The sequence below is a fragment of the Amphibalanus amphitrite genome, unplaced genomic scaffold (genome assembly GCF_019059575.1).
Source record: "Amphibalanus amphitrite isolate SeventyFive unplaced genomic scaffold, NRLGWU_Aamphi_draft 000064F_arrow, whole genome shotgun sequence".
Classification (NCBI taxonomy): domain Eukaryota; kingdom Metazoa; phylum Arthropoda; class Thecostraca; order Balanomorpha; family Balanidae; genus Amphibalanus; species Amphibalanus amphitrite.
In genome coordinates, this window is record NW_024881560.1 from 584,092 (window position 1) to 597,789 (window position 13,698).

General features: G+C 52.4%; 1 protein-coding gene and 1 long non-coding RNA gene across 2 annotated transcripts in view; both read right to left on the reverse strand.

Moving 5' to 3' along the window:
• Positions 1–354: 354 nt before the first annotated feature.
• Positions 355–3,794, reverse strand: LOC122378738. Its single transcript, XR_006256072.1, has 2 exons — positions 3,517–3,794; positions 355–2,383 (listed from the first exon to the last, which is right to left on the reverse strand). It is a non-coding gene; the product is annotated as an uncharacterized LOC122378738 (long non-coding RNA).
• Positions 3,795–10,920: 7,126 nt separating this feature from the next.
• Positions 10,921–13,698, reverse strand: part of LOC122378755 (calcium-activated chloride channel regulator 4A-like) — a 28,579-nt gene continuing 25,801 nt past the window's right edge. The window contains exons 9-10 of the mRNA XM_043360219.1: positions 12,831–13,238; positions 10,921–12,679 (exon numbers count right to left, since the gene is read on the reverse strand). Of these exons, the coding sequence (XP_043216154.1) occupies positions 11,658–12,679; positions 12,831–13,238 (1,430 nt within the window). The 3' untranslated portion in view covers positions 10,921–11,657. The remainder of the gene's footprint in view (positions 12,680–12,830; positions 13,239–13,698) is intronic.

Sequence of the window (13,698 nt, forward strand, 5' to 3'; positions counted from 1 at the left end):
GTTGAAGTTTTATCGTAAGTCACTCGGCTCAGTAGTTTTAGTTAGTGAAACCCACCTATAGAGGAGCGTCGCCACGGATTTTTTACTGGGGGGGGGGGGGGGGCGGATCGACCGACTTAAAAACCCAGAAGTAGTAGATATAGTTACCTCACTTATGCATTAGTCTAATGCCCAATGCATTAGTAGCATACAGTCACGATCTCTCTTATTGACCTGTGTATGAATCGGCGGCGCGAAGCGCCGCAAAAATTTGAAAAAAGTTGTCAAAACACAGCTCTAAAACACAAATATTACAACCCTTTTAGCATGCTAGTACAAGCCGGAGTTCCTTCACAGTGCACATATGAATTCCGATTCAATTTGACACGGTTGGTGTTATTACAGTCACGATCTCTCTTATTGATTGGTGTATAAATCGGCGGCGCGAAGCGCCGAGAACATTTGCAAAAGAATGTGTCAAAACACAGCTCCGCTCCAAAACACAAATTTTACCACCCTTTTAGCATGGCAGTACAAGCCGGAGTTTCTTCACAGTACACATATGAATTCTGATTCAATTTGACACGGTTGGTTTATGTAATTACAGTCACGATTTCATATTGACCTGTACGTATGTACATGAATCGGCGGCGCGAAGCGCCGCGAAAAATTTGCAAAAACATTTGTCAAAACACAGAGGGGGTCTCCTCTCTACAGAGGACCACCGATCTCTACTGCGGGCCTCCTCTTTTCACAGGGCCTCTTAACTACAGAAGGCTTCCTCTCTACAGAGGGCTTCCTCTCTACTGAGGGTCTCTCCCTTTCAGAGGGCCTCCTTTACAGAGGACCTCCTCTCTTCAAAGAGCCAGAGGACCTCATCTCTGCAAAGGGCTTCCTCTCTTCAGAGGGCCTCTTCTCTACAGAGAGCCTCCTTTCTTCAGAGGGCCTTCTCTCTACAGCGGGTCTCCTCTCTTCAGAGGGCCTTCTGCATTCAGGCGGTCTCCTTTCCACAGAGGGTCTCCTCTACAGAGGGCCTCCTACCTACTGAGGAGTCAGAGGGGCCGACACAGACACTAGCGGTTATTCACTGGAGGCCCCAGGAAGTAAGAAGGGCCCTAGCTGTCAGGCTGGTCAGAGTGCCCTGAATGTCCTGACGTGATTTTTGGGATTCCCGTGAATTTCTTTCGCCTCCGACGTGATTTTGACCTGCCAGGGCCCAGGGGCACTAAAAATAAAACAAACAAAATAAAAAAATGGAAATAGGACATCACCAAAATTAAGTGGCCGAAATCCGTTGAGTTTTTAATTTTGCGTATAGGTAGGGGCACCACGAATTAAATTCATGACCATCCCCTTGGAGTTTTCCTGGATCATCCCCTGGTGCTCGCACGGTTGAGACAAAAATGAGTAAGATTCTGGCCTTCAATACGCCTTTTCACGCAACACGATCCAGAAAAACAAAGGTATTAGCTCAGAAGTGTTTGACATGTGATTTTGAGCATGCAAGACGGCGTCTATAGCGCATTTAGGTCTTCGGCTTTTGGGGGGGGTCAAATGACCCTCTCAGACCTTTTGGGGGGGGTCATGACCCCGTGGACCCCCCCCAGGATCCGCCACTGCTCTCCAGTAAGTCAGAATAGTTGAAAAAAAACTATATGACTGATTCAATTTCCCACACCGAGCTTGCGGCGAGGGACCCGAGGAGAAGTGCAGCCTTGTTGTCTGTGAGACTGGTCAGATATGGGTTGAGGCGTGAGAAACGTACCAGTGGAAAAGAGGGCACAGTCGAGCCCGAAATACAGCGCGATGAAACAACAATCTCACCTTGTAACTACAGCACCCATTTTCACTATAAAAAGCAATAGTATGCACCTCTGAGATAGTCTTCTGATCAATTTTTCCGTGTACGCTTCTCGAGAAGGAAGTGGTCAGTGGTCACAGCCCACACCGGTTCGTTCGGACCAGGACCAGGTCAGTGGTCCGCTCCAGACCAGGACCAGGTCGGTGCTTCGTTCGGACCAGGGCCAAGTCGGTGGTCCATTCGGACCAGGACCAGGTCGGTGGCCTGCTCCAGACCAGGACCAGGTCGGTGGCCTGCTCCAGACCAGGACCAGGTCGCCTGGCGGTGGTCGTTCGTCACTCGGCGGCTGGTATCGGCCGAGCCATCACCGCGTGGAGCATCGCTCGGACAGAACAATGTCTGTCCGAGCAGCCGACCGAGGCGGGCACTGAGCTCTTCGTGCCGCCGCTCCTCCTACTCTGCTCTGTATGTAGACCACCAGCAGACTGTCCGCCGTCCACCGACCACCGTCCACCGTCCACCGTCCACCGTCCACCGTCCACCATCCACTGTCCACCGGTCCTCCGCGCTGAGTCTTGTGCACAGCATGCCTGCTTGTGAGTTCTGAGGGAAAATGGGAATAGCTTACGTTAATTTCGTAACCATTGTACAATATGTTATGTGAATGAGTAGCATACGAAAGTGGTTTAATATTATCCCAGCTGATTTATGGTCTCCTGCCTTATCAGTCACATATCCAACTATCTAGGACCATTATACACATGGAATCAGTTGGGGGAGGTTTGGTCAATGGTTGTCATTTTTAGCACATGCCATTTTTGGCAACCATGTGCTAAAAATGACAGCGCTATCAGCTATTTTTAGCAACGATGAAGCCGATTTCACTCCTCAGCGAGGAAATCACGATTTTGGAAATACAAGCACTGATTTTGGAAAAGAAGTGCTGCCACCTGGTGCAAGAAGAAGAAACCAGCTTTAATATGGCCGTTGTTTGTATGGTAGTCCAACGTTGAAGTATACCCTTTTTTGTGGCCCGAAGTTGGAACTTTAAATTGAAGCATCCGAAAATGATCGATATTTATCGAAATCATGATGTTGATGAAAAAAATAATATGTTAAGTTGAGAGAGGAGGCCATTTTATCCAGATGCGGTGGTTTACTTCTTGAAATTATGTTTGCTTACGACGACTGCCATGTAATGAGGGATAATTAGCAGCCGTCATTAGCAAAAATAATTTCAAGAAGTAAACTACTGCATCTGGATAAAATGGCCTCCTCTCTCAACTTAAAATATTATTTTTTTCATCAACATCATGTTTTCGATCAATATCGATCATTTTCGGATGCTTCAATTTTAAGTTCCAACTTCAGGCCACAAAACAAACTACCATACAAATAACAGGCATATTAAAGCTGGATTCTTCGTCTTGCACCAGGTGGCAGCACTTCTTTTCCAAAATCAGTGTTTATCTTTCCAAAATCTTCATTTCCTCGCTGAGGAGTGAGATCGGCCTCATCGTTGTCAAAAATAGCAGAATCGTTGTCATTTTTAGCACGTGTGACAAAAATAGCACGTGCTAAAAATGACAACGATTGACCAAACCTCCCCCGACTGGAATGACAAGTGACGTATATCATTCCGGTACATCGATATACATTGTTCCCACATTGTGAAGACTCCAGGAGGAATGCAGTTCAGTGATGACTGATTAACTGTTTTTATGTAGGACCGTCACCTTCACAGTCACGTCTCCTTGATGATTCTTGGTTCTTGGTGTGAGGTAGGTACTCCTTATCATTTGTCAACCTTTCATGGAAAAGCAACACTGCATTATCTTTATTAATATCTGTCAGATAATTCATACCGAGCTAAAATTAAACCCAAGCTACGGGTGAGCCGAAGCCCGTAGTCTTACATTTGGGCGCGTATTATTTAGGCCAGGGTTCATAATGTCCAGGGCATGATGTGTCCAGTGCTCGAAATGGCCAGTGCCTTGAATTGGCCAGTGTTCATATTGTCCAGGGATTACATGGTCCAAATGTGGCCAACTGGCTGCAGATAGGGTAAATTCAAAGAGACCAGGGTTCATAATGTCCAGGGCACGATGTGTCCAGTGCTCGAAATGGCCAGGGTTCATAATGTCCAGGGCACGATGTGTCCAGTGTTCGAAATGGCCAGGGTTCATAATGTCCAGGGCACGATATGTCCAGTGTTCAAAATGGCCAGTGCCTTGAATGGGCCAGAGTTCATAGTGTCCAGGGATTACATAGTCCACCCAACCCAACCAAATCTAACTTATCCTAACCTAACCTAACCTAACCTAACCTAACCTAACCTAACCTAACCTAACCTAACCTAACCTAACCTAACCTAACCTAACCTAACCTAACCTAACCTAACCTAACCTAACCTAACCTAAGGTAATGATGTTTGCCTACCGGGGATAAGGAAATAGTTTCTCGCATGAATAGATTGCAAGCAATAGTAAATCAAATATTTTTAGGTTAAGTGGTTATGCATCAGGCTTCAGGCCTTCGGCCTGAAGCCAGATACATAACCACTTAACCTAAAAATATTTGATTTACTATTGCCTGTAATCTCTCCTAAGGCATTGCCTTCGGCACTACACTGCTTCACATTGAGCTGGTTCCGTGTTTTTTACATAATGACGTCACTTTCAGTGACTATGTAATCCCTGGACACTATGAACTCTGGCCTATTCAAGGTACTGGCCATTTTGAACACTGGACACATCGTGCCCTGGACATTATGAACTCTGGCCATTTTGAACACTGGACACATCGTGCCCTGGACATTATGAACCCTGGCAATTTCGAACACTGGACACATCGTGCCCTGGACATTATGAACCCTGGCCTCTTTGAATATACCCTATCTGCAGCCAGTTGGCCGCATTTGGACCATGCAATCCCTGGACATTATGAACTCTGGCCCATTTAAGGCACTGGCCATTTCGACACTGGGCATAACGTACCCTGGACATTATGAACCCTGGCCAGAATGAATGCTCCCCCTTACATTTACAACCACTGACCTTTCCCCATTACCACATCCGTCGCCGCTGTCACAAATAGACCCCGTCCCGCCGATCACGCATCCCGAAGCGGCCCCCAGAATTCCACCTAACCGATTGGAGGGCCGCCTGGGCTACCGTATTCCGCCGGGAGCTGCCGGGCGGGCTCAGGACGACAGACGGCCGCGCGGAGGCACGTCAGGCGCCCGGCGGATGTCACGTCTGAACGGCAGCGATCGGTGAGGAGGACCCCGGGCTCTCAGAGTGTGTGTGAGTGACCCGCAGAGCCCCGGACCGGTCCAGATTCCGGGCCAGTCGTGACGGCGTGCCGTACCGGCTCCGCTCCGGCCGGCTCCCACGACCGGTGTCGGGCCGCCAGCTGCTCTGGTTAGAATAGGTACAGCACAAAGTGATCGGCTAACTCGGCGTTTTTGAACTGTAAGGTATAAGGCAGCTCTGAACTTGGTTGTTTTATGCAATACCCATACCCATGTAGGTCAAGTTTTCTGCTCCTTTACACATGATTGAGGTGAGATGTAGAGTCCATGAATTTTAAAAACATTAAGAAATAAGTAAATTTTGACGCCGAATTACTCTTTATATTCATCCACACAGCGCAACGCAAGAAAAGGAAGAGACGGTTATGCGTCTTTCGGACACCAAATTCGGTGGGCTGTCGCTGGCATCGAGTTTCGTCTGTCATTCTTCTTATATTGCGTGTCAGATTATCTTTATGATGCATCAAACAGTGAGAACATCAACAAAGCAGTTAAACGAAGATGTGACTTTGTGAGCCAGATATCTTTACATTCCAAAATTGATTTGAGCTCGTGTCATGACGGTTTGTGGTGGTAGCAACGATTTCATTTAAAAAAGCCTTTTTATGACCGCCAAACCAGAAACACGCTACACCGAGTCGTAAAGCAGCTCATCAATTTCCGTTGGCATACATGATGAAACGCACATATGCTGGAGCTCTGCCGCCGCGCAACAGTATGGCCCAAACGTGACCGCAGGCAGGCCAATTATCTGGACACGATTTTAGCATTCCGCTCAATCAGAGTAGGCAGCTGCTTATAGATTTATGGTTACTGAAACATTGTGGGCTGCGGTCGCTGGGCTGAATGATAAAGAGCCTGTACCCACTACTCATAGGTATTCTATAGACAATAACGACGGTGACGGAGTTCTACGGAATAGTAACGTCGTAACTGGAATATTCTGAATCATAGAAGCACGGTTGACTATTCAATGTGGAATTGTACCTAACAATAGTAGTTGAGTATGTAGGTACTCTGTATATCTTTTGTCTAAAATATGTGTTTTGTATGGAAAATGTTATCGCATCGGCACAGTGCTTTGAATGCATTGGAACTTGGAAGTGCTGCTAGGTTTACATATGTTTTACAATTGAGTATGCATAACACGATAGGAAACACTGCGATTCCTGGCAGCAGAGGCTTGATCCGCCGAGGGACAATAGAGACAGAGCGGGTACTGCCCCCTCCTGTTCCTTTCTCGCCGTTCCATCACCCAGCAGAGCTGTCTGCGCTGGCCTTCGGTGGACCGACCCTCTAGGTGTCCCGTCCACGTGTGTCCCCGTGTGTCTCCGTGTGTCCCCGTGTGTCCCCGAGTGTCCCCGAGTGTCCCCGAGTGTCCGGCGCTGTCCGGCAGTGTTCGGGGGTAGGTCGGACGCCTTCCGGTGGTCTGGCGACACCGCCAGACCGGTCGGTAAGTGGCTCCGTCCATCAGTCGGACGTGGATTGATGGCTGTTTTGTAGCGCGAGAGGCGTGCCGCCGTCTCGCTGGGCGCAGGGAGGAGGAAAGTGTCACATATAGAGAGTGGTACACGGCGCGAGGTGCTTTCGGTGTGAAATGGATCAGAGGGTCCTTTTATTTTCCTCCAAGGTCAACAGTCTGTCTGCTAAATTTCTAGGTGGAAACTTCAGCTGATTTCATTATTGTATGGCTCAGAAAGTGTTTTCCTTGTTTACCTCAAACACCTGTACGTTACGACTTCAGACCTTTTTCAGTAACCCCGATGATGTAATGTCGGATCTGTTATCTATATAATTTGACTAAGAAACTAATGTCTATGTCTGTTGGGAGTTGGGACGGTATTAAGCTGTTTGTTTAGCCTTAGTTTCTTTGTAGTAATGACGTGAGAAGTATAATAAGTGGCCTGAAACCGGTACAACTAGATTTCGGGACAGGCTACGCTGTTCGGGGTTTTGGATCGACACCCGTGAATACCTATCAGGTGAGCATCCTCTCCCTCCTCAGACAGGAAGTAGTTTCCTCGACACCGTGCTACAAAATCAAGTGGTTTCGCATTGTTTGCTGAGTGGGGCTCACTCAGTGCTGTCTACGCCACCCAGTACCGGCCCACTGCCCGCTGTGAGGTCTGTGTGTGTGTGTGTGCGGTGTGTGTGGAGAGGACAGCGGGATCTCGGCCGTCCGCCTCGATCACGCTCGGCCGCCGCTGATCCTATGGGACGGCCGGCGACGAGGCCACTTTGCGGGCTCCATTGTGCCGCTTCCCCGCCAAAACATGCTTTTAGTGATCCCCTATCGCGCTTATGATCTCCGTACATTAAATTCGAGCCCAAGATGTCTCGATAATCCAGCATTCCAGGGTCTCTATGGTACTGACTCGGAAATGCGAGCTCTCGCACTGCTACGAGAAGTCCATACTAAACAAGCGGCGCCGCCACTCGCGGCGCGGTTTTGCCGTCTGCTGCGTCGTTTTTGTCTCGGCCGCTTCGGTGCTCGTCTGTGCGCCGCGCCGCCCCGTGCCCGATTATCGGGGTCGGCAGGGGTGTTGGTCCACCGGATCGGCGGGGCTGAGCGCGGCCCAGTGGCCGCCGGCGGCCGCGCCGTCAGATAGTCAGGTCTGATTGCCGCTCTCTGAACTCTGAGAGGTGCCGCTGATGGTCAGATCAGCTCCCCACCCTCTTAGCTGCCGAGGTAAACGGCCGACAGACTCGAGAGTGCCGGAGAGTACATACAGGGCGATTGGAACGGCGCGGGTGCTATGGGATATGGACAGTCGAGTGGCTGGAGTCCGTTCCCTTTGTCGCCTGACTTTTCCGACAGGAAATGGCAATGGCGGCTTTGAAGGCTTCACTTTGTGCGTTATAATGCCTGAAGAATGTTGGTGACTGCAGAGTGCATAAACGTCACATATTCGTCATGAAATATGCATGCGTCCATTTCCTCGCCGCATCGCCGAACACTCACCTACCACATCTATTCACCGGATAATAAAACTGAGCGCAGAACTGACCAGTGCCGACAGAGACCCATGTCATATCCGGCCGGCGACATACCAGTCACTGCGCTCTGAGTCAGCGGCCGGTCATCACAAGTCGTCGGTCCGCACATGGCCTCCCGGTGGGGCCGTGTGTGTGTGTGAGTGATGAGCATCGGCCGCGGCCTGTGGTCGCGACACTGTCACGATCGGGCCGTCCGGTCCCACTCCAAGTCGGCCGTGGGAGCGGGCCCGTTTTTATGACGCGTCCTTCTGAGATGTCAATCTGAGTGAGCCATGATGTGTATTATGGCTGGTGGAAACGGCTCATTTTTTAGTCATGCAGCGGCGACATCTGCTGATCATGTCGTTTGCAGGTAAGAAGGTTCTTTTATTCAGCGATGCTGATAATGCACCGAGACCGAGTCGGAAACCATGTTGCAATGCCAAATCTGGGCGTCTATATGATGTTCTACACGAATTAATGACTGGTAGCATGGCATGCCACATGTCCAGTTGCGTTGCTTATAGCTACGCTTGATAAAATCTCTTACACATTTTCTCTTGTTTTCTTATTTTGTTCAGATTGTCTTGTCGTGGTTCTTGTGAATACGGCACTTGCCCCGAACTACAACGCTTGGACGTTTTTGCCTAATCCTTTTGAGTGTATAAACGCTATGTCATGATGAGCAACGATAAATCCTGCATCTTGGTCGAATAACAGTCATCAACACTTTCAAAGACGCATAACATAGGGCTAAACGCTGAAGATCACAGTCAATATTCGCTGCAATAAATGTAGTTTCAGTTCGCAATCTTTGAGCTCCAGCTTGCTGCCTGAGTCTCTCGACCCGCTAACTGTAAAAGGTACACCTTGTCGCTGCTCTTCATCCCACGGTCCGTTGCTGTCTGGCCGGGTGACGGGTGACACTCGGGTCCCCCTCAGTCCTCCACATTTCCAGGTGAGCGCTGGACACGGAGACACGTGCTCTCCGGGCCTTACCGTGGCCCGGGCTCGCCCTAATCACCGCCCATCTCGTCCGGGGCGTGCTCCGGGCTCAGGTGTGCGTCTGTGACGCGCCAGAACGGCCGTTTGCCGCCGCGGCTGTCGGGTGGCGCGATTTACGGGGACCCTCGCCGGGGTGCCCCCTCGTAAAGCGCGCGGCCAAATTCGTCCACTGATGGTCCGGCGAGATGTCGCGCCTGGGCACAGAGGCGACACCAGTGAGGGAAACTCGAGGAGCCGAGGGAGCTCTTACTTCTCGGGGTCTAGATGACGAAAATAGAATATAAGATGCATAAAAAAGTCACTGTCTGCAATTTCAATAAATTCCTGAAAAGGTGATGACTGATGAGTGAATTCCAATGTAGTACACTTAAGTTTTATTTATGAAGTTGAAAAGGTCCTAGAACTCTGTGAGGAACAGGTGCACAAAAAAACAATCATTTTTATTTAACAAAAATGGGGTGGCTTTATCTATGGCCAAGCGGCAGATTCCCACAGTTGAATGACTTCTGAGAGCAGTCGCCTCCAGACAACTTTCTTGAGACTGTTGTCTGTGTCCTTGCCAGCCCATGGCCATATATTGTCACTTTCAAAACGACTCGGCCCACCGGGGGTCCCGACTGGGGCCGCCTCTGCTGTTGCGTAAAAACCTAATGAAAGGCTGAATGGATGGCCGTAAATAGCGGAAAATAGAGACGTAATTGAAACGGCGTCCATAAATTCTGCTCTGGCCGACAATGATGAGGGTCACGCCTTTATTTGAATTGCATTTGTCCCGGACGGGAACGATAAATTAGCGGTGATCAAAGGACGGGCGGAGAGGCGTCGCGCCAGCACGGGTGACCGTTCATAGAGTAGGCGCCGGGAGGTGACAGGCGGACGGGCGCCGGGCAGGGCCGGGACGAGAGCTGCCGGGGTGGCGAGAGAGCGGTCCGCCGCTCCTCCGGTGGGAAGGGGAAGGGTCGCAGAGACATCGGAATGGCGCCCTGTGCCTCCTACAAAAGGGAAAGTGGTAGTGTTACCTGAGAAAAGGAGTGCTGCTTCTTCATATTGGATTACGATTCTCAGGAATATTTATTCAATGCTCTTGTGCATGTGCATTGTGCAGTGTGCACGTTATGTAAAGATAACCAACTTATTGTTCATAACATGTTCGTGCGTCCTATCATAAATATTGATTTGACCTATCTGAAACTGGCCCTTCGTCTACGACGCATGTGTACAAGCTTTTCTCTTTCATCCTTTGTCCTTCCTTCGCCTTTCATTGCATCACTTATCGTTTTAACACATAGGCTGTTATCGCCACGCAAACGTAATCACATAATAGCTCTGCATGTGTCGGGAGCGACAGTTATGGCCGCAAAAACTCTCATCCGACGCTCAATGCAATCTGGCAGGCTTCCACTAGCTGTCAATTTGAGCCGGGTGCAATTTGCTCCGCTGAGTGTTTGGTGGGTAGTCACGGCCCTTCGATCGTCCGATACAGCTGTGCAGGCTGGTTTGATGCGCTGCAGCCTGCCCCTGTTTACCCTGTTGCGCTTTACTGTTCAGCTTATATGTCGAGCCAAACAAGAAAGCTGTGTATTGTGTAATAGCCTTCTCTGCATTTAGACGCCACCGCGGTGTTTTTAGACCCCGCACCGATAGCTTATTTACTTTCCTCCTAGAGTGGGTGTAACCAATGATGTGAGAATGGAAGGGAGATCCTCCAAACTATTTGGAGAAATATGAAATACAGACATCATGTGACATGTCTAAAGTGAGAAATGAAATATAGAGCATGTAAGGGAAAGTGATGTACCTAAATAAAAAATTAAATTATCCCTTGGTGGCCATTTGAAAACGATAATGGTCATTTTTGTCGTATATTTCGTTCTGTACATGCTTGTGACTAGAAATTATATGAAGCAGCCGGTGATAGCCGACTCAACAGGGACACACATGGGCACTAAAATAAGGCGAACGCACCCATTCTCAAAAGCTACACAAAACAAACGGTGCAACGAATCCAAACAGAGATCACGAACAAAACAGGTCTCAAATAGTTCTCGTCGCTTGTGTACACGCTAACGCTACAAAATACTACAGTAACCTCCTGGCCATATAAGGCACTTGCAGCAGCATTCTGTACAAAGCACTACCATACAAAGTCTGTCGTGTCAATTATCAGTACACTCTGCCGTGTCCGGTTCATGGACCCGGTTTGTGAGGGCCCCGCTGCCCGGCGGTCCGGCGGCCTGATTCCACCGATAGTGTTCAGTGCGGCCGCGCCCGCGGGACCGACATCAGATACGCGTCGACACGCCGGTGTGGCGCCGAGGTGCGCGGCGTTTTCGGAAGACACAGACATAGCGTGACGCGGCCACGCATGGGCCGGGCGTGAGCGGCGCGGCGGCCCGATCGCGGCGATCACAGAGCTACCACTCGAGGGCGGACCGCAGAGCTGCGCCAGGTCTGCACGGACGGCTTAATTCTCACGAGCTGAGCGGCTGCACAGCAGAGCACTGTCCGACCACAGATAAAACATTGGTCATTTGTCGGCCTGCCAGCGTCCAGCGCACATTCACACGCAGACAGAGGCGCGGGCTATACCTGGGTGACGTTGCGCCGGCGTCGGTCGCCAGGCCTCGCCGGACTGGGCAGGCCCAAGTCCCCGCAGCTCATGTCCGCACGACTCGACTGTGAGCCCAGCGAGCCGGGCGAGGCGCCGCCGCGCGTCCACGGCTCTCCGGGCGAGTCGAGTCTGCCGGCGAGCTCTCCGGGCCGGCCCCACGACTCTCCCGAGGTGGCGAGTCTCGCGCGGCCGTCGGCGCCGCGGCCCCACGGCGAGTCGGTCATGTCGGGCCGCGGCCGGCCGGCAGACGCCAGCGAGGCCACCGAGCCGCCGGGCGGCGTGCTGCCCAGAGAACGGCCGTCGTACGCCATATCCTCCACATAGGGCGTCTGGTAGCTGTTGTAGCGCGCCCGGCCGGCCCGGCCGAGCCCCAGCCCCGGCCCGCCGGCGGCCGGGACCGGCGCTCCCCTCGGCGACTGGAGGATGTCCGGAGCCGCCCAGCGCTGGGAGGAGATCTCCTGTGCTGTCGGAGTGGAGAAGCCCTCCCGTTCGTGGTCGAACGGCACCTTGACGGGCGTCGACTCTCGGCTGAGCTCGGTAGTCATCGCCACTGTGTTGACGTAGCCCTGGAGACCCTCGTCAGGCGCCGGCTTCCTCCGCTTGTACAGCAGGAAGTAGTACATGACGAGCAGCACGCAGAGGACGATCACGCCGGCCACGCAGAGCAGCACGATCAGCAGCAGCCGGTTATCGAACGGCGGCGCCGTGGGCTGCACGGGAGCCGTGGTGCCGGTCGGCGGCGGCGGCGACGGCGTGGGCGGCGGCGCCGGCACCACCACGGCCACCAGGTTCGACACCGGAGCCGCGTTCCCGACCGCGTCCACTCCCCGGATGCCGAAGAAGAGCAGGGTGTCGAAGGTGCGGACGCCGACGGTGGCAGAGCTGGCGGCGCCGGCCGGCTCCGGCTCGCTCCACGTCGGCACGCCCATGCAGTCAGAGAAGTGGTCTCTCAGCTGGTCACGGCTCTCCGAGTACCGCACCTCGTAACGCTCCACTGAAACCGAAACAGGGCTTCAGCGAATCGGTATACCACAGGTGGGATTTATGTATTATGATAGCACCATTTCTACGGTTCTCGACAAAAAGTCATGACCGTAAATTAGATTTATACGTTTAGATAAATTGATTTAGAGAGCGTTGCTTACCTCTCGTATTGGGTCGGTCGAGGTCGTCTCCGGGTGCGGTCCAGTTGAAGGTGATGGTCTGTTTGGTCGGGTCCACCCGTGACCTCAGGTCAGTGACCCTACTGGGCGGCATCAGGTCCCGTCCGGGCGGCGGCAGGACGACCCGCACCGTGCCGCCGGCCACCTCTCGCCTCAGGTCCGACACGGGAACGGAGGTGACCTCGCCGACGGAGGAGCCGCAGCAGGGCTGTGAGCCGTCCACCGGGACGGCCCGCGGCGCCGGCTGCAGCCGCCGACCGGTCACCACGCGGCCCGCGGCGCCGCCCACCGTCAGCCGCAGCGTCAGCAGCACCTCAGAGCCGCCCGGCGCCGAGCCCAGTCCGGTGACATAGCGGGAGTAGACGCCGTCTCCGCGCAGCACGTCCGGCTCTGAGGCAGAGGAAACGCGGCGATACTCGGTCAGCGCCCATCGGAGAGCACCATTTCATCGAGCCCCGAGACAAAGAGCCACGGCAGCGCACACGGTCAGCGTCCGTCGCCGTGTACCACATGACAGCGTAAGACCGGACGAGAGCGCTGGACAAGTTAAGCCGAGTTGGGCGTGCGCCCAGTTCCTGTTTGGAGCGGCCCTGACCGGGATTACATTGAGCTGCCCATTGCATGACGCCCCTACTACGACCGTACTTTGTAAAGCGACGTAAGCATTCCGCCGCCTCTTTTTCTTGTCGGATGAGCGGGTGTACATCAAAGCTTCTGTGCCCGCCCAGCAGCGTGCATACGTCACATCAGGGAGGATCACCGCGAACCCACCCACACGATCAAAGTAGCTGCCCCGTCAATGGCTGACGGTGCGGGGTATATGAGGGGCGAGCACAGGTGTGCTGTATGG